This window comes from Pelodiscus sinensis, chromosome 7 (assembly GCF_049634645.1).
Source record: "Pelodiscus sinensis isolate JC-2024 chromosome 7, ASM4963464v1, whole genome shotgun sequence".
In the NCBI taxonomy this organism is placed as follows: Eukaryota; Metazoa; Chordata; order Testudines; family Trionychidae; genus Pelodiscus; species Pelodiscus sinensis.
The window spans coordinates 1,529,945-1,550,000 of NC_134717.1; the positions used below are offsets into that span (position 1 = coordinate 1,529,945).

Below are 20,056 nucleotides of genomic sequence, written 5' to 3' on the forward strand. Positions count from 1 at the left end.
CATGGGTGGACGGGGAAAAGAGGCAGATACCTGCCCCTGCTCCTGCAGCGAGGAGACCACCGCAGTGTGGCTGGCCATGCACGTAACTTAGCAACCCCCTTGGTCTCTGCCCCAGGTATGTCCATTACTTCAGCGGCCTGCTGTCTGGCGCCATCAAAATGAACAACAAGCCCTTGTTCCTGCACCACGTCATCATGCATGGTATCCCCAACTTCGAGTCCAAAGGCGGTAAGTGCCGGCCTGGCCTGGGATCCCCTCCAAGCCCCCCTTCCTGCTCTCTTTGCCTCCAGTACTTTGCCTCTTAGCTGGGCCGGGAGCCGGGCCATGGGTAAGAGCGGCCCAGAGAGCCCAGCCTGCCGTGGGGAGCCCAGGACCCTCCAAGTGGGGGGCTGGAGCCCCCAAGAGCAGCCCTGGCCAGCATCCCTGCCCCCTGGGTGCACCCCCAGGGCAGGTGGTGGGTCAGGGGTTTGCTACATTGGCTGTGTCACGGGGGCTGGGCGAGGTGGTGTCCAGATGCATTCAGCCTGGTCCTCAAACTCTGCTTCGGGGGGGGGGGGCGTCCTGCCCAACTGGGGACAGGCTGTCGCCGGCCGCCGCGCGGCTCCGAGGTCGCGGGGGGGGAGGGGGAGCCCAGGTGTAGACAGCACCTTGGGTGGGGCTGGCTGCTCTGCGACGTGGCCGTTTCCTGCGGGTTCCACACCTGGGCTTCTGGTGGGAAGGTGGGGGGGGCCCTAACCCCGGGGCTTGCCGGCACCTTCACGCAGGGCCACGTCCCCGCAGTCGCTGTCTCGTAAACTGCGCGGGCTGTCCTCCGGGGGGGCGGCGCAGGGGCGGGGGAGATCACGTGCAGGGGTCCCCGAGGCCTCTCCGCCACTGGTCCTTTTCCTTCCCCATGGCTCGTCCCCGGGGCTCACCGTCCTTCTCTCCATTTCTGACCCGTGTCGTGCAGGTTGCCGGCCCTTCCTGAAGATCTACCAGGCCATGCAGCCGGTCTACACCTCCGGGATCTAGTAAATATCCCCTCGGGCTGTTCTCTCTGCCCCCCGTCCCCGCCCCCGCCCGTCTCCGTCCAAGAGAGGCTCTCTGCACGGGCCTGGCTCTGCTGGGGGCTGACGCAGGGCTGGGTCCCGTGCGGGGAAGGGTTGGAGTCAGAAACAAGCCTGCGCTTTGGGCGTGAGGCTCATGCTGGCCAGGCAGAGCCTGGTTCCCCGGCCCCTTGTCCCCAGGCTGCTGGGCGCACTAGGCCGACTCCTGGGCCCCCGCAGGCGGGACCGTCCCTTCCCAGCCGTCTGTCCTCGCTCTCCTGTGGTAGAGTTTGTGCTGAGGCTCGGTGCAGCAGGGGGGCTAGGGGACCAGTGGGGGGGGGGGTGGAGGCAGCTCCCTGCCTGGCCTGGCACTGCAGACTGCACCCCAGAAGCAGCCGCAGCAGGCCCGGCTCCTGGGGGGAGGGGAGAAGTGCCCAGGGCTCCGCGCCCAGCTCCAGTCCCCAGCACTAGCTCCAAACCCTTCACACAGCGTGTAGTCAACCTGTGGAACTCCTTGCCAGAGGAGGCTGTGAAGGCTAGGACTATAATAGAGTTTAAAGAGAAGCTAGATAATTTCATGGAGGTTAGGTCCATAAAAGGCTATTAGAAATGGTGTCCCTGGCCTCTGTTTGTCAGAGGCTGGAGAGAGATGGCAGGAGACAAATCGCTTGATCATTGTCTTCGGTCCACCCCCTCTAGTGCACCTGGTGCTGGCCACTGTCGGCAGACAGGATACTGGGCTGGATGGACCTTTGGTCTGACCCAGTACGGCCGTTCTTATGTTCTTACGTTGGCTGGGAGCTGCTGCCGGCTGCTTCTGGGGGCAGCCTGGTTTGCGGGGCCAGGAGAGGCAGGAAGCTGCTTTAGCCCCCCGATGCACCACTGACCGGGAGCCCCCCTCCTGCCCCAGCCCTGGCCCCCCAAAGCCGGAGCCCCCTCCTGCACCCCAAAGCTCCCAGCCCCACCCCGGAGCCCGCACGCCCGTCACGTTCTGTTGGGTCGCGGTACCGACCATTTCCTTCAGCTGGGCCATGAGAAAAAAAGTTTGGGGAGCAGGCAGGCGGGCGACCCGTCAGGACGGGGGTGGGGATGAGAGGAGCCTGTCTAAAAAAAGCCCCGATTCTGGGGACAGCTGCTCCCCCACGTCCCACAGGCCGGGTGGGGCGTGGGATGAGCGAGGAAACGGCGAGGCAAGGAGGTGGAAGTGCCTGGCCCGGAGCCCCATCAATAGCTCGGGGCCCGGCTGTGGGGCGCCGTGTGTCCTGGGTCCTGCCCTGCTCTAACCACTAGGCTACAGTGTCCCCTGTTCTCCCAGGAGGCACTGCTCCTGTACCCATCCTGGCCCTCGCGTCGGGCGCACGGGGAGAGACGGGGTCGGGGTTTAGACCCCCCTGGGACGCTCTCAGATAGTGGAGACGCCAGCAGGGACCCTGGGTCCGGTCTCTGCCCTTAACCTGCCGCTGGAACTCGGGCAAATCGTTTCTCCCCCGGCCTTCGGTCTGTGTCTCCCCCAGCTCTTTGGGGAGCGCCGAGCGCACGAGGGCCCCGATCCCGGGGGGATGGGGCCTCTCATATACGCAGTGATACTTCCCTGCCTGGAGGGCAGCTGGAGACAGCAGACGGCGCTCGACGGAGCCTTTCCTCCTGGCTTTTCCAGCCAGGGCTCGGGCGAGCCGGGGAGCCCCCCGCGTGGGTAGGCTGTCTCCTCGCCCATCCCCGGGGCTGCTCCCTTTGGGCACCGGAGCGCTTGGGCCCTCGCACGGCCTGAGTTCCTGTCCTCTCTCCGCAGCAACGTGCAAGGGGACAGCCAGACCAGCATCTGCATCACCATCGAGCCGGGGCTGCTCCTGAAGGGAGACATCTTGGTAAGAGGCCCCACGGCCTTTCGAGCTTTCACGGCAGCCGGGCCTGAGCCTCGCAGGCGCTGGGGAGAGGCAGCCCAGGGAGACAGAACAGCCATGGGCGGGGGGGGCGGGGGGGGGATGGGCTATCGGCGCCTAAGGGGGCTGCCCCCATTCAGCGTTTTGCAGCTGAGATCTGGAGGGGCTGACGCCTCTTCTCTCCCCCCCGGCAGCTGAAGTGCTACCACAAGAAGTTCCGCAGCCCCACCCGGGATGTCATTTTCCGGGTGCAGTTCCACACCTGCGCCATCCACGACCTCGACATCGTCTTCGGGAAGGAGGACCTGGACGAGGCCTTCCGAGGTGAGTGCGCCAAGCGTGCCTGGCGGGGGTTTCTCGGCGGGCCGGCGGGGTTTTCACACGGCTCCGGCGGGGTGCCGAGGCAGCGCCCCTCACCGTGGAGTCTGGGGGCACGTCGCCCGGTATAGCGGCTCCACCGGGAGGCGGCTCTGGTAACGTTCAGAGCGCTCGGCGTCCCGATCGGCATCCGCGTCTCTCTGGTTCCCACACTTTTCGGCATCACGCCCCCACTTTGATTTTTGAAAAACCCTCACGCACCCCAAAAATAGCAGCAAACCAAAAGGAACTGACCAGGGCAGCAAAACTTGATGCGGGGGGGGGGGCTGGGTTGCCTCGTGTCCCCCCCAGGGGAGCACGCCCCCCCCACTTTGGGAACCCATGTTTAGCCTATCTCGCTGTTACGCCGATTTGAATCCCGGCCCCGTGCAGTGGATTGTTATGACCACAGGGCTGCGGTGTTGCCTCTCATCTAAGACGCTGTCACAGCACTTCCCGGTGTCCGGAGCGCCCCCGAGCCAGGGCAAAGGGCGTCCCCAGCACCGCAGCCTCCGAATCTGGGGGTTTGCTCTGCCCCAAGTACTAGGTCCCACTAGCGCAGCGGGTCTCTAACGGGCTCACGGCCCACCCCACTCAACGCGGACCTTCCCGCGCACCACCAGCCACCTGTGAGGGCAACACGGGTGCAGAAGGGGGTGGGAATGGGGGAAGATCCCCGGCACAGCCGCGGCTGGTGGGAGACAGAGCTTAGAGGCGCTGGTGCTGAGCCCGGTGGGACAGGCAGGTGGGAGACCCCCGCTTGGCGAGGGTGGGCACCGTGGGGATGGGGAGATGGCTTGCGGTTCCTCCCTCTCTAAATCAGTCCCCCAGTCAATGACCGGAGGGAGCTGCCACCCAAAGGCCGGTGTCTGTGAAACTGAGGTGGGTCGTAGTCCGGTTCCTGGCTGAGATGCGGCCAGACCGGCACCCATTGGCCGTTTGTGGTTGACCCCCCCAGGGAGGCTAAGAGCTGGAAGGCCATGCAGGTAGAACACACAGCAGGGGTGGTGGGGCGGCTGTGGCTACTGAATGCACGCTGGCAGTTGCAGTGTGGTGGCGGCTGACTGCACCCGGCGGTTACAATGCAGTGGTGGCTGAATGCACGCCGGTGGTTGTGGTGGCGGCTGAATGCACGCCGGTGGTTGCAGTGTGGTGGCGGCTGACTGCACCCGGCGGTTACGATGCAGTGGTGGCTGAATGCACGCCGGTGGTTGCGGTGCGGTGGTGGTTGAATGCATGCCGGCGGTTGCGGTGCGGTGGCGGGTGAATGCACGCCGGCGGTTGCGGTGCGGTGGCGGGTGAATGCACGCCGGCGGTTGCGGTGCGGTGGCGGGTGAATGCGCGCCGGCGGTTGCCGTGGCAGCGGAATGCACGCTGGTGGTTGCGGTGCAGTGGCGGCGGAATGCACTGGTGGTTGCCGTGACGGCAGAATACACGCCAGTTGGTGCGGTGCGGTGGTGGCGGAATGCACGCCGGTGGTTATCGTGGCGGCTGAATGCACGCCGGTTGTTGCGGTGTGGTGGTGGCGAAATGCACGCCGGTGGTTGCCGTGGCAGCGGAATGCACGCCGGTTGTCGCGGTGCGGTGGTGGCGGAATGCACGCCGGTTGTCGCGGTGCAGTGGTGGCGGAATGCACGCCGGTGGTTGCCGTGGTGGCGGAATGCACGCCGGTGGTTGCTGTGGTGGTGGAATGCACGCCGGTGGTTGCTGTTGTGGCTGAATGCATGCCGGTTGTTGCGGTGTGGTGGCGGCTGAATGCACGCCGGTTGTTGCGGTGTGGTGGCGGCGGAATGCACGCCCGTGGTTGCCGTGGCGGCGGAATGCACGCCAGTGGTTGCCGTGGCGGCTGAATGCACGCCGGTTGTTGCGGTGCGGTGGCGGCTGAATGCACGCAGGCAGGGGTTGGTGTTACCGACAGGACTGTGCTTTGGGCAGCAGACCCCTTGAAGACCTGTTTGTTCCCTCTAGGGCACCAGGGTTCCCTGGAAGTTGAGTGCTTGGGTGGCCACCCGGGAGAGAGTCAAATGCCACCCAGTGGATTAGCGGGACACCCAAAGCCGTCAGCATGTGTTTCTACGTGTGGTGCACACCTGCCCATTCCTTGGTTCATGGAACAAAATGTATTCCACACCTAGATGGGACAGATGAGAGCGCACATTGGGGGCGCCTGGCCTTGGGCACTGTGGGCAGACAGGACACTGGACTAGATGGGCTTTTGGGCTGGTCCAGTCTGGCCGTTCTGATGTTCTGTGTGATGAACATGAGACTCCGTCTCCATGGCTGGGGTCTGACATTGTGCCCAGCTCAGATCTCATGGTGGCTGGGGCTGTGTTGGGAGCAGTGCCCAGGCTCGCACGCCAGGCAGGAGATCCTCCCGCGACAGACCGAGCTCCCCACTGTGGCCGCGTGGGGGTCGGTTGCCATGGTGGCGGCTGCGGGGAGGTGCCGGGGCGCCTGCTGTGGCAGGTTGGCCACGCGCTGAGTTCCCTCTGTTCTCTTTCCATCCCAGACGACCGGTTTCCGGAGTACGGGAAGGTGGAGTTTGTGTTCTCGTACGGCCCCGAGAAGATCCAAGGTACGGCCGGCGGCCCCTCTGCAGCCCAAAGCCACAGCACCGTGGGCCCCTTGCTCCCTGACCCCCCCTGCCCTTCTCTCACTGACCCTCCCTACGGCACTGGGCAACTCCTCCTTGGCTGTACATGCGGGCCGAGAGGCCCTGCTGCCAGTCACGCGAGGAGTCCTGCCACTTAGCCAGTTTTCAGTCCCTGGTACGTATCCCAGAGAATTTTATATCGTTCCAGATTTTTAATCGGAATGTCCCGGGGTCCCAAATCAGATGCCCTACAGCCGTCTGGATTTATTACAGCGTATATTTTTATTGTCCACGTTTGTAATCTCATCAAGTAAAGTCCTCAAGTTAGCTTGGCAGGATCTATTTCCCCTACACCCGTGCATCGGTGACACGGCTGTCCTCTAGCTCATTAACTGAGTCCCACATCCATCACCCCATTATCTTACCAGGGATTGACACCAGGCTGACAGCCTATAATTACCCACTCATCCCATTTACCTGTTTAAAAAACTGGCCTGCTGTTAGCTTTCTGCCAGCCTCCTGGGACTTCCCCGGTGTTCCGAGAGTTGCTGAAAAGCAACACTAGTGGGCCCGGGAGCTCCCGAGCCAGCTCTTTTCAAACTCTTGGTTGCCCGGTCTCTGGATCTGCTGATCTGAAAAGGCCGGCTGAGGTGGCACCTGGTTAACCTCTTCCAGAGATACTAATGGAATGGAAATGTGCTATCCTCACCTTGGGGAGGTGGAGCCCCTCTTGCAATCAGGGTTGGTTAGCCCCGGGCTCGCTCACCTGAAAGCAGGCGACTCAGTGCCACCGGAGGAGCCCCCCAACCTCCCTACATTTTGGACCCCCCTATCCTTCCTTCGTCCCCAGGGAACCAGGTGTGTCCATCACCCAGCTGGGGGTGGATGTCCCCGGAGTGTGTGGGGGGTAGGTGTCGAACCCTCGACCTCTGGTCTGGACCTCTTTATGCAAGCACGTTGGTCCCCACATGTGCCCCCGTGTCTGCCCCATTTGTGCCTTTCCGTCCGCCCTCTACACGCCCCTCTGTCCGCCCTCCTACGCGCCAGCCCCCGGCGAATGAACGGCTGGACCTGCCTGGCATTAGCAGCGGGATGGACTAGATCCCGCAGTGATTCCTCTCCTCTTCCTTTTGCCCTGCCTCCCTGTGCCCCTTCCCCTTCCTGTCTCTTTCTAACAGCCCCACTTCTCTCGTCTCTCCCCACGCCCCCAGCCCACTCCCTTCCCGCCCCTGGCTGCTCCGGTGCCGCCTCCGCCTCCTTCACTCCTCCGCCTCCCTCTGCCCCCAGGGATGGAGCATCTGGAGAACGGCCCCAGCGTCTCGGTGGATTACAACACCTCAGACCCCCTCATCCGCTGGGACTCCTACGACAACTTCAACCTCCGCCGGGAGGACAGCGTGGAGGGCACGTGGGCTGGGCCCCACCAGCCCCACAAGCCTCCGGACGCAGGTCACTGCTCGGATGTATTGTTGTTACCCCGCCGGGGGGTGCCAGGCGCCCGGCAGCCCAGCCAGGAAGGCCGGTCCTGCCCCGGAGAGCTCACGCTCTTGGGGGGTCAGACGGGTGGACGAGACAGACAAACGGGGCTGGGGGGAGTGATAGGCCTGCTGGTCTCCCAGCTCCCTGGGCGTGCTCAGCGCTCTCCAGAGACGCCTGCCTGGAGACTGTGGCTGCTCAAAACCCAGGGGTGGGACCCAGCCACCTGCTGGGCCGTCAGCCCTGGCATCTCCCGGGCGGGGGGCGCGGGGGCAGGGTTGGTGGGGAGCACGGTCCAGGGGGAAGGGTCCCTCCCGTCTCGGGAACGTGCTGCCCCCCGTTATCCAGCGGTGGTCGCGCGTGAGCGCCCCCTGCAGGGCGCAGCTGAGGTGGGAGGGGGTCTTGCAGGGAGGTCCAGACCTCAGGCGAACACACAAACGGAGTCACCAGGAATGTGTCTGGGCTACGGATGGAGGCCCGGTCGCCGTGGCGATGAGGCTGTAAAACCCATGGCTCCTGGCTCGGGGCAGGCGCCCGGGCGGGGCAGCGCTGTGGGAAGCGGGCGCTGGGATGGGAGCTTCCTGACTCCAGGGCCGTGGCTCCACGCAGGCGGGCGTTTGGAGAGGGCAGCCTGGCCTGGCCAAGCCTGTTGCGTTCCCTGGCAGAGGGCGCAGGCCGGCAGGGCTCCAGGTGCCGTGGGCTCAGACGCCCATCTCCGGCAGCTCCGGCTCACGAGGGGTGGAGGGAAACACAGCCCTGGTCTCTCCCTGCCGATCCCCGGCAGCCCGGCTGGTGCTGCGGGCTGGATCGGGTTTTGTCTGCCGGGCGCTTAGGGGTCAGGGCCCATCCCGCGCTGGGAGGCGACGTTACAGGGCGCGAGCGGGCCGGGAGACGGCAGGCAGCAAGCAGTACGGCCTGGCCGAGGACCGTCACCCACTTCCCTCCCACGTGCCTGCCGGCATCCCCTCCCGGGATTGGCACCCGCTTCCGTGGCCGGCGGGCAGCCCTGGCAGGGGAGGCAGCGAAAGCTGAGAGGGAAAAGTTATTTATTATTAACCTTCCGTCCTACCCTGGCGCCTCCTTCCTGGCGGTCTCAGCGTGCTTTGTACCTCACCCCCATCTTCTAATGCCTGCGGTATCTTCTATTTGCATCACCACACCCACATACGCACCTTTTAACGTTGGTCTCGTTGACCCCATTTGACAGAAGGGGAAACTGAGGCACGGGGGGGGGGGAGGGAAGTACCTGGTCCAAAGACTCCCCCCTCCTACCCACCTGTGATCCCGGAGTGATATGCACATTTTGCAGGAGGGTTGGCTTGGGGTTAGTCGTGAGTCTCATTTTTCTGTTGCTTGCGCGACTGCAGACTTGGGTGAGTTGCGGGGGCTAATCGGTGCCTCGGTTTCCCCATCTGTAGAACAGGGGTTATTATCTCCACCTGCCTGATGCGAGGGACGGGGAGTGGGCAGAGGCGTTGGCCTTGGCAGCCGTGCAGCGTTGTAGATAGAGGCAGAGGATTGGCTGACTGCTTCTGCCCTGGTCTCTCTAGATCCTCCTGGGCCACCAGAGTTTGATTTTGGAGGCGGATGGGGCAAACCCAGCCCTGTGAGCAGGGGGGTGTGGGACCAGGGAGCATCTCGGGCTGCCCTGAAGGTCGCTTGCTGCCAGCCTGCCTGGTGGGAGACGCAGAGCAGGTGCCAGATCAGCTCCCTAGAGTGAGCTCATCACCGCCGCAAGGAGCTGGGGGTCCCGACTGCTTTTCCCAATGGAAAAGAGCGATCTCGGCATTGTAATGGGCCCGAGACCTGCCCCGGCAACAAAAAGGTTAAAGGTCTAGGAAGGCTGAAAGAATTGGACTTGTTCAGTTTGGAAAAGAGCAGGCTGAGAGGGGACAGGAGAGCAGCTTTCAAATACCTAAAAGGGTGTTACAAGGAGGAGGGAGGAAAATTGTTCCCCTTGGCCTCTGAGGCCAGGACAAGAAGCAATGGGCTGAAACTGCAGCAAGGGAGGTTGAGGCAGGACATTAGGAAAAACTTCCTGCCTGTCCGAGTGGTGAAACACTGGAATAAATTGCCCAGGGGGGTTGTGGAATCCCCATCGCTGGAGAGATTTAAGAGCAGGTTGGACAGACACCTGCCAGGGATGGGCTAGACGGTGCTTGGTCCTGCCGTGAGTGCAGGGGACTGGACTCGATGGCCTCTCCCATTCATCTTTCCAGGAATGGGGTCCCTAGAGATGTTTCACTTCTTGCTGGCTCCTCCCCGCTTCTGTCCGGCCGCCGCTTCGCCTGGGAGTGGAGAGCTGCCGACGGGCCGGCGACGGCCAAGGGGTCCCTGACGGTGTGCGGGGAAGCGGTGGCTACGGGAGGCGCAGGGCGGCGCGAGATCAGGGCCTGACACGCGGGCGGCCCCTGCGATTACAGGATCCCACCCAAGAGGAGCCGAGCTCCCGGGGAGCCTGCCCGCGGCTGCGAAGCAGAGCGCCGTGCCCCTTAGCTCCGCTTTCCTCCCTGCACGCGGCGCTCCTCCCGGTCCCTTGTAAGGCCAGCAGCGGCTCCCGTTCCTGGAGACCGGCCCTCGGGAGCCTGGCACCCATTGCAGGGAGTGCTCACGAGCACGGCTGGCTTGGGAAGTTCTCGGCGGGGCCGGCCAGGGGCCAGTCCCGAGGGAGCGTGCGGCCGGGCGTCGAGCCGGAGTCGTCGAGCCGGCGTGGAGTCGTCGAGCCGGGCGTCGCACCACGAGGGGCTGGCGAGTTATTTCTCCTCGCTGGCATTCTCCTTTTCGCAGCCCGGGAGAGCCGAACGCTGCCGCGCCCTGTCCCTCGGCTCGTCTTCTCTTCCTGCTTGGGCCGGGCAGATGTTCCAGGCCTCCGGCATCCCGGAGCCTCTCTGAGGTGTGCAGTGCAAGATCCCCCGTTAGGCTCGGGGAAAGCAGCACCGTTCACCGCGCCCGGCGGGCAAAGGATTCCTCTCTTCTTAGCCGCCTTCCCCTTGAGGCCAGGCCCTGGCACCAGCCTCCTTAGAAGAGCAAACTGGGGCACCGGGACGGTGGCTGGGAAAAATAACCGCGGTGGGTAGCAACAGGGGACACAGCCATGGAGCGATGGATTCCAGCCCCCGTGCTCAGCTGCTGTGATATCCTGAGCATCACGGAGCATTAGCCCCTTCTCGGCCGCTCGGCCTCGAGTCCCCAGACCCGCGGGAAACCCAGCTGTTGTGCGCCGCAGGCAGAGGGCAGGAGGGACCGGGGAGCCTGGTAGGAGATTGATTTGCCCGGCCGGGCAGCAGCAGGCGGAGTCTCGGGGAAGGACCCTGGTGAACCGCACCGAGCTGCCTCGGCTTCGGCACGGGCCTCTCTGAGCCGGCAGACTCCTGGCCCCAATCCGACCCTCCACCTCTCCCAGCAGGCAGGCCTCTGTCTGCTCCCCCCTACCCTGGGGCGGTCAGTGTCGCAGTAGCGAGAGGGCCTCCCCATCTGAATGAATTCCGCCGGGCGATCGGCTGCTAGCGCCGGCCTCGCTCCGCCCGGCGTGGTGCGTGCTGCAAGGGCAGGTAGTGCGCTGCTCTCGCCCCGGCCGAGCTGAGCTCGGCGCTCGACTGCCGGGCGGGTTGGCGCCAGTGGAAGGTCTTAGCTGGATGCTCTGGGCAGGACAGGCAGCGCAGCCGCGGGGATCAAAGAACGGTGGCGGGGGAGCGCGTGGAACGCGGACCCGGACGGATGGAAGAGCTCGACCCATCAGCAACGAGGAGGGAGAGTTGTGGGCAGAGTGGTGGCGTTCCACCGCGCTGGCCTGTTCATAGCGCTCGGCGCCAACTAATGCCTGCTCTCTCGCTGCCTGGGAGGTTGTGGAATCGCCATTACCCAGCATGCAGTGGCGGGGAAACTGAGGCACGGGGCGGCGCGATGACTGGGAGTAGCCCCCACGAGGCCCACATTGTCTCACACGGCTAGATTAATATCCTCCCTCCAGGGTTAAAAAACGGCAGCGGCTCAGAAAGAGCCTGGGGCCAGCTGCTTCCTGTTTTGAAGGTCGGCTGTTGATATCTCGGCAAAAGATTTCGCTCTGTATTTACTTAGTTTAAACAGTGTGTACGGGGCAGGAAACTCCTGCCCGAGGGCGGCCTGAGCGGGGCAGCACAAGCGGAAGCGACATCTTCGCTTGGCCTGACGCGAAGTCCGAGTCACACGCCCGAACGGCAGAGGGGAAGAGGGGTTTAAAATCCCCCGGCCTCGCCGCAACATCGGCGTGGGCGCCCCCACGTCAAGCGCCCGAGGGACGGAAGCCCGGGGCATGTTTGGCAAGAGCCGGGTGTTCTCTTTGGGCCCTGGACACCTCTCCGTGCCGGGCACGTTGTGGTTTGCCCCCGCTGGCTTGCCTGGGTCTGTTTCCACGCTACCCGCTGGCACCGAGGACCCTGCTTTCCCCCGGAGCCCTCCTGGCTCTCCTCTGCCCTCACTGCCGAAGAACCCAGCATCTCCGGCCCCCGAGGTAGCTAGAGAGACATTCCTGCCAGGGCACTGCCTGAACCCCCCCCTCCTACTGACATCAGGCCATCTCACGCCCCCGGGCCTTCCAAGAGGGATTGACGGCTCAAGGCAGGGGCCAGCCTGCTCCCTCCTGGCTCCGTTCTCCGCCGGCGGCCGGCCAGGTTGTGCCACAGAAATGCGTGCGCAGGACTTGCCTTCCCCAAGGAGTCACGTAGCTCTGTGTTCAGATTGCTCTGCTCTTTCTTGCTTGCCGAGCAGGTCTGGGTCGAGTTACCTGTTGTCACGTCGCGAGCACACCTCGTCCCGAGGCAGTGCGGCCCAATGGCCACAGTCTATAACACAGCCCAAGGGTTCAGGGCAGGACTGCCTAATGGCTAGAGTCAGTAACACAGCCCTGGGGGTTCAGGGCAGGATTGCCCAATGGGTAGGGATAGGGATTTGGGGCAGCAGCCCTGGTGGGGGGGGAGGAGGAGGTGAGTCCAGGCCCACCCTATTCCACTGGACCCTAACCAAGGGCTCTCTCAGTGGGGCAGCGATCCACCGCTCGCTCAGCGGGGAAACCCCACAGCAACACTCTGAGCTCACTCAGGTCGGGGATACCCCTCGCGTCACTTCCTACTGGCCTTGGGGTGATCCCCGTAGTTTTCGAGTCTTCAGGCTCTGCAGCACCAGTCTTCAGCCTCTCCGCCAGGTCCGGAGCCTCGATGCCGACTCCTGGCTCTCCTCCACCTCTGGAGCTCCTCTGGAAGGTCCTTCCTCTCCAGCATCCAGCCCAGAGTGAACTGAGCTGCTCCCTTTTATACAGCTCCAGCCCTCGGAGCATGCCCAGTGCGGCTGGGGGGCGGGACTTCCTCCCTCCACAGGGCATGAAGCCGTCCTGGCCCAGCCAGGGTCCACCCACCCTGTCTCACCTGTCTGTCTTTTCCACGCTCCGGTGCCCCGAGCTTTGTAGCATTGCTCTCTGCTAACGCAGGGAGAGGCTGCAGGGGCAGGTGGAGGGTGGGTCGCGGTGGCTCCTTTTGCAGCATGTTTGTGGCTTGGAGGGACCCCGGCTGGCCGGCCGGGAGAGGAGAGGTACCGTGGCTGAGGGCAGGATCCCCCATTCCCATGTGACTTCCAGTGGCAAAAGAGGAGAGACCAATCACGCCCCTGATGTGCTGATGTGCCCAGTCCGGAGAGGGCAAGCCAGGGCGATCGGGAGGGGGCGGCGGGCGTCCTAGGGCGAGCGTGGGGGGAAGGAACCTTGTTTACCCTCCTTCTGGCCTTATTTGGTCCGAGAGCTGCATGCAGCATTTTTGGCACCGCAAGGATGAGTGTGCATTGGTCGGGGACCAGGCAGGGAGGGAGGGGTCAGGCAGCTGGTAGCTTCCCCAGCGTGAGCGAGCCCTCGGTGCAGCGGGCCGGGGGAGAGCCAGGTCGACACGTGAGCGGGTGGGTCGGCTCCTCGTCGCCCCCCTGCCCTAGGCAGCAGCCGTGTGGGCCGGCAGCTAGCTCCGTGGCGGCGAGCGGAGGAGCACGCAGATTATCAGGCCGTTCTTCGTGAGGGTGCCATCCGCAGGGGTGCAGGGTGCCTGCTGAGCACCCAGTGCTCCCAGGGAGCTGGTGGCGACGTTGGGCAGTGGCTGGCGAAGGAGGAGGCGGGCCGGGACTCGGCGGTGAGGCTGGTGTCCCCAGGCCTGTTGATCTGCGGTTCGCTGTGCCGGGGGCGTTTTAGTGCTGGGCGAACAGGGGGGCTAGTTGCGCTGTGGAGATCCTGGGGGGAGGAGTTCGGGGGGCCTCAGGGAGCCCACGTTTTGCTGGAGAAGGTTTTCTCCAAACAAGGAGTGTCTGGCCATGTGCCTGCTAATCATTTCCAGCCACACACGGAATGTTTCCCAGTTGTGTGCGGAATAATTTTATGTGCACCGAGGCACGTGCGGATGTGCACCACCAGGAGAAAAAAACCTAGCTGTGCACGCTCTGCTAATCCACTGGGTGAGATTGGACTCTCTCCTGAGTGGCGTCTGGCCAGAACGTCCGGGGAACGTGCCCCATGGGAGACTGTCTTGTGCATGGGGACGGCTGCAGGGGCCATCCCGTAGTTCAGGCCCAGAGCTGTGTGCACGAGGGGAGCAGGCTCCGGGGGCAGGGCTCTTCTGCCACGGTGCGCTGCACTCTGGGATCGAACCTGGCGTGCTCCTTACAAGGCTGGAAAGAGCTGGAAAATTCCAAGTCGTCAAGTCATTCTGGGTCCTCTGGGTTAGACGTGGGCAGATCATCTGCAACCCGTAATTTATTAACTGGATCAATTTAGCTTCTTTCTGTGCCCGACGGTCCATTAGCAGACCCCGAAGGCCTCCAGCGCGTGTGTGGTTTTCAGAGAGTTGCCAGTTTCGTTGGGCCAGGCTTGCTGCGTTCTTTGTGAATCTTGGCTTTGGGAGTTGTGCGGCTTAGCTGTGATTGAGCGGCGGGTGGCTCTGGTTGCTGGCCGCCTTCACCCTTACAGCCCTCGCACGCAGGCCTTTGCAAGTCCTTCGGGGCAACTGCGCTGCGTCGGTGGCTTTGAAATCTGCCTTCTGCGAGCACCCCGCCCCGGCAAAATGTTGGAGAGCGCACGCCCCTGCCCCGAACACTGAAACATTCCAGCGCGTGGCCGGGGGGGAGTGGTTGTGAGTGTCACCGAAGGCACGGTGGACAGACAAGAACGGCCGCTCCTGGACAGGACAGGCATCTGCCTGGGCGCCTGTCTTAGCTACAGCTGTAGAAGCAGAGAGCGGTAGGCCTGGGAGGGATCTCAGCTCACCCAGTCCAGCCGCTGGTCTGAGACAGGGCCGAGGAACATAGGAATGGCCAGACTGGGTCAGACCAAAGGTCCATCCAGCTCAGTGTCCTGTCTGCCCACAGTGGCCAGTGCCAGGTGCCCCAGAGGGAGGGAACACAACAGGGAATCCTCACGTGATCCCTCCCCTGTCACCCACCTCCGGAGAAACAGAGGCTAGGGACACCGTTCCTCTCCAACCTGGCTAATAGCCACTGATGGACCTAACCTCCAGGAATCTATCTGGTTCTTTTTAAAACCCTGTTCAAGTCCTGGCCTTCACCGCATCCTCTGGCGAGGAGTTCCACAGGTTGACTGTGCGCTGCGTGAAGAGAAACTTCCTTTGGTTTGTTTTAAACCCAAACCAGACGGGGTTTGCGTGGCCTGGTCGTATCCAACTGCAGGGCTGGCGATTCCACAGGCTCCCTGGGAAGCCGACTCAGCGCTGCAGGCCCCGCAGAGCGAGAAAGCATTCCCTAGTATGTCACCTCACTCTCCCTTGGGACGTGACACCCATTCTGGCTTTGGTGGACGAGGAGCGCCGCCGATCGCCGTTCTCTGTGCCAGCCCTCGGCAGACGAGGAGACGGCCACCGTGCCCCCTCTCCGTCTCGTTTTTCCCAAGCCTCAACACGGGTTTTGGACCTCTCCTCCTGGCTCAGGGTTTTGAAACCTGGCATCATTTTGGGTGCTCCGCTCTGGGCTGTCTCCCGTTTGTCCCCATCTGCCCTAGAGCCCCGCGCCCGGAGGGGGACACGGCCCTGCTCCCGTGCTCGGCACGCCCCACTCCTGCTGGAGCGCCCCACGACGAGAGGAGCCCTTCTCGCAACAAGCCCCTGCCAAGCCGGCCGTTGTGTCGCCGAGAGCTTGCGGGTTCCTTCCCCCGAGCGGCACGTGTCTTCGCGGATGTTTGCATCCTTCGGCGCGGTGGCCGCTCACGATCTTTCACCTATTGGATGGTCACAGCACTGCCCTCGGGGAGGCAGGCCAGAGCTGTTCTAGCAACTAGGGATTTCGGCGTGGAGGTACTGCTCCCCTCCCGGCCCCGCCCTTCCCAATCTAGTCACCCTCTCAACAACTCGGGGAGAGCACCTCGCTGCTGCTTGCCAGCAAGGGGGCAGGCAGGGGGCGCACGGTGCCATGTGCTTTTCCCGTCCCGAGGCGGAGCTCTGACTGCTGCTGCACGCAGCTCCTTGCACGCCCCCGGCCGGCCGGCTGAGTCGAGCCCCGCGGCCGGGGAACCAGGCTGCGAGCTGCAGCAGTTGTCCCCAGAGACTCCGTCGTGCTGGCTGGGATCCCGACTCCCTCGCTTCCACATTCCTGCGGGGCGGCCGCACAAACAAAGGAGCCCTCGTGTAGCGAAAGCACAGCCGGAGCACGTCCCGCGGGATGGGAGAGCCCTCGCCCGGGCCCCCTTGGCCTGCGGAGGCTCGGCTGGTACAGAGAGTTCAGGCTGGCGAGGCCCGGGAGCTGGGGCAGAGGGAGCGCCGGACACACTGAAGAGCAATGGGCCAAGCAAGCCCCGTGCAGGGAGGAGACCTCGCCTCTCCAGAGCTGTCACTCACGCCCCTTCTCGGGTGCCGTGGCCCAGCTGGGGCCGGTTCTGCGTCTGAAATCTGCGCGCTGCCTCTCGGGGGAATTGTGAGCCCCTTGGGGTAGGGCCCCGCCTGCTCGGCCCCTAACCCCTGAACCGGATTTCAAAACCCGGTGACAAAGGAGACAGGAATTCATTTGCAGGTTCAACACTGTCAGCTTGGGACAGAATAAGGATCACAACTGGTTAACGCACTACAAAGGCAATTTCCCCTCTCTGATTATTCACATCTCCACACCAAATGCTGTGGCCGAGCCACTCCCCCCCCCCCCCCCCGACTTGATTAGCCTCATTAACATAGTATATATGGGTATGTCTACACTACCCCGCTAGTTCGAACTAGCGGGGTAATGTATGCATACCGCACTTGCTAATGAAGCCCGGGATTTGAATTTCCCGGGCTTCATTAGCATAAGCGGGGAGCCGCCATTTTTAAATCCCCGCTGCTTCGAACCCCGTGTAGCGTGGCTACACGGGGCTCGAACTAGGTAGTTCGGACTAGGGTCCTATTCCTAACTACCGGTACTCCTCGTGAAACGAGGTGTACCGGTAGTTCGGAATAGGCACCCTAGTCCGAACTACCTAGTTCGAGCCCCGTGTAGCCGCGCTACACGGGGTTCGAAGCAGCGGGGATTTAAAAATGGCGGCTCCCCGCTTATGCTAATGAAGCCCGGGAAATTCAAATCCCGGGCTTCATTTGCAAGTGCGGTATGACTACTATGACTACATAGACATACCCTATGTTACTCACTTTGTCAGGTGAGTTGGACTGGAGCTTAGAGGGGCAGAGAGTGTGTGTGTGTGTGTACGAAAGCTCATGCTCTAATCAGTCCGTTAAGGCTACGTCTAGACTGCAAGCCTCTTTCAAAAGAGGCTTTTTTGAAAGATACTTTCGAAAAAGCCTCTTTCGAAAAAGAGCGTCTAGTCGACAGCCAGTACTTTCGAAAGAGCAAGCCGCTTTTTCAAAAGAGAGCTCTCAGGCAGTCTGGATGCTCTCTTTTGAAAAAGCACACTTTGCATTCCATCGCGCCTTTTTTCGAAAGCACTTTCGAAACAAGGCGTTCTTCCTCGTAAAACGAGGTTTTCTGCAGTCGAAAAAACTGCCGCGTTCTTTCCATTTCCTTTTGAAAGAACGCGGCAGCCGTCTAGACGCAGGGGAAGTTTTTTTCGAAAAAAAGCCACTTTTTTCGAAAAACCCCTGTAGTCTAGACACACCCTAAGGTGCCCCAGGACTCCTCCTTGTCCCCCGTGTAATTCCTAGGGCAGAGCTGTAGGGGAACCATCCAGTCCCGACTGCAAACCTCTCGGGGATGGAGAATCCACAGGCAGCCCGTGAAAAGTTGTTCCCAGGGTTAATGACCCCGACTTTCACGTGGGCGCCGTGTTCCCTGCTTGCGCTTGTCTAGCTCCAGCGTCCTGCCCGAGCGTTTTCTGCGAGAGCCCAGAGCCCCGTATGGAACATTGATTTCCCATGTCGGCGCTTACGGGCTGTGACCAGGCCGCCCCTTCACCGTTTCTTGGCTAAGCTCCAGGACTCGTGTCAGGCAGGGCGTCTAACCCTTCCATCGTTCTGGGGGCTCCTCTCTGACTCCTCCCCAGTTTCTCGCCATCCTTCTTGAAGTGTGGGCACCGGAGCGGGGCAGAGCCAGTCCAGCAGCGGTCGCACAGGGACGAATACGGAGATCTCCTCGGTTCCGAAATCGGTTCCGGGCTCTCCTGCCTCTCGCCAAGCGCAGTGCGGACGCTGCCTGTTACCCCCCTGGGCTCCAGGAGCTCTCTGGCTGCCCCCTTGCTGCCCCAGACCTGGACGATGAGATAGCTGGGAGTCGCTGGTGTGACGGACCGGGCCGGGTCTGGGCACAGCTGAGGGCGTCCGCTCAGGGCGAATTGCTCAACTTCGGGGCTCTCTATAGCCCTCAGACTGGAGACCTTCCCAAACAAGCCACAAACCAGTCCCCGAGTGCTTCAGCTGCCTGCCTGAAGCCTCCCGAGCAAAACCCCTCGACACCCCAGCAATATCCGTGCCCCAGACGGCCCCGGGCCTCATACACCGGTGAAGGGTCTTAAAACCCAATCCCACCTACCCCGAACAAGTTCTGTCCGGTTCCAAGAAACCAGCCACAGATCCCCGGGCATTTACACTCCGGATCTTACCCACAAACCACGCTGAGCCAATCCTTTAGCATCTAACTTCTAAAGGTTTATTACTACAAGAAAGAAAAGCATGAGAGTGAGGTTGTTACATGCAGCGAATCTCCCAGTTCTCAATGCAGGCTCTAGCAGAGATGTTATAGCTGCTGGCTTAACAGTCCTTGGTGCACATCCTATGGCAGGATGGGGCCACAGTTCTTCCCGGCTCATGAATCCCTGCGAGGCCGCATCTGGGGTCAGGAACAGATCTGGGGACCACATGGAGTTGGCCACATTGCCTATTTATCCCTCCTCATCTTTTCTTCCAAGCTGGCTGGAGTCACATGGCCAGAGCCCAGGTGTGTCTTTGGCCTTCAGAGATCCATTGTTCCCTGGAGACTTGCTCATTAGCATGTCCATAGGCAAACATTCCTGGCCCATTACTCAACCACATACAGAGAAAATTCCAGTCTCCATACAGAGTCCATATTCATAACTCCACACACAGACATTATTCAGATCTATGAAGGGCATATACAGAACCAGAAGAAAGTCAGCTTTTGTTTGACACCTCACATGGCCCCCCCTTTGTACCGACTTTTGGGGCGAACACCCCCCCATGGGTGCAGCAGTGACCCGGCTGCTCCCCTCAAAATCCAGTAACCTGACAGCTGGGAACCCCAGCTAGGGAGAGCCAGTGGCTTCCTGGGGCTGCCAGGGGCAGATCACAACAGCGGCTCCCGCCTGCGCATTTTGAACCCTGCCATGCGGCGGGCCGTGGGGCAGGGCTGTTCCCGCCCGGTCTGCGCTGCCCATCTTCGCTCTGCAAGGCTGGATGAGCCAAGGAGCAGAGAGCGGTTCTCCCCAGTCCCGCCGTGGGCCGTCAGGTGCATTCGCTTCTCAGCACGCCCTGCAGCTGCAGGCTGGCGCCTCGCCCCCTGAAGCACAGAGAGTTGGGGGCAGGCCGAGTCCCTGGGCTCAAAGGGCGTTGCCGTCGTCCACGGCCTCTCGCTGGCGCCCGGCAGGGCTCGGGCCCGTGTGGGCCAGCCAGAGAGCAAGGCCCAAAGGCGTTAGTGCACCATGTCACTGGCTCTGACTATGCTGCCTGCTTTGCCCTACTCCGGAGCGGGTCTCTCCTTTTGCTTGTGGGGTACAGCTCCTGGCTTCAACCCTGGGATACTGCAGCCTGAAATCCATCGCTGGGCGGTTTGGGGAGACAGGCGGGCGGGGGGAGAAGGAAGCCCAGGGCCATGCGTGCTGGGGGAGATGATTAGGGGGAAGACGAGCTTACTGGGCCGAGGGGCACAATACACGTGGCACGTGGCGGTGACGAGCAGGGACGTTAGCGCCACGGACTAACCGGCACTAAGTATGTGCCAAGAGGGGGGACGCAGGGACTGGCCGGATCCTGGAGTGAATCGGCGTCGCTCCCTTGAAAGTTAACGGGACAGTGCTGTGTGCATAAGTGTGGGAGTGTGTCTGACTTCGTGAGCTCCTCTGCTTCATGCCGGCTGCATCCCTGGCCCCGGCGTCTCCCTGGGTCTGGAGAGAGGAGACACCCCAGAACCAGGGCTCTAGAAATGTCCTTTTGCGGATGCGACCTCTTTTGTCGGGGCCCTGTGGCTCTAGCGCTTCGGTGCGTGACAGAGGCTGGTGAGAGTCCCCGTTGCGGGGTCCGCGTTGGTTACACCAAGTCGGTTTGCATGGAGAAGTGTCC

The 20,056-nt window shown here is 62.5% G+C and overlaps 1 protein-coding gene across 13 annotated transcripts in view; it reads left to right on the forward strand.

Annotated features, from left to right (window-relative positions):
• The window catches only part of TNS1 (tensin 1), a 241,298-nt gene that overhangs the window by 144,147 nt on the left and 77,095 nt on the right, over positions 1-20,056 (forward strand). For all 13 annotated transcript variants that reach the window (XM_075932996.1, XM_075932995.1, XM_075932997.1 and 10 more), the window contains 6 exons: positions 116-228; positions 950-1,010; positions 2,815-2,890; positions 3,100-3,229; positions 5,772-5,837; positions 7,143-7,304. In XM_075932996.1, the coding sequence (XP_075789111.1) occupies positions 116-228; positions 950-1,010; positions 2,815-2,890; positions 3,100-3,229; positions 5,772-5,837; positions 7,143-7,304 (608 nt within the window). The remainder of the gene's footprint in view (positions 1-115; positions 229-949; positions 1,011-2,814; positions 2,891-3,099; positions 3,230-5,771; positions 5,838-7,142; positions 7,305-20,056) is intronic.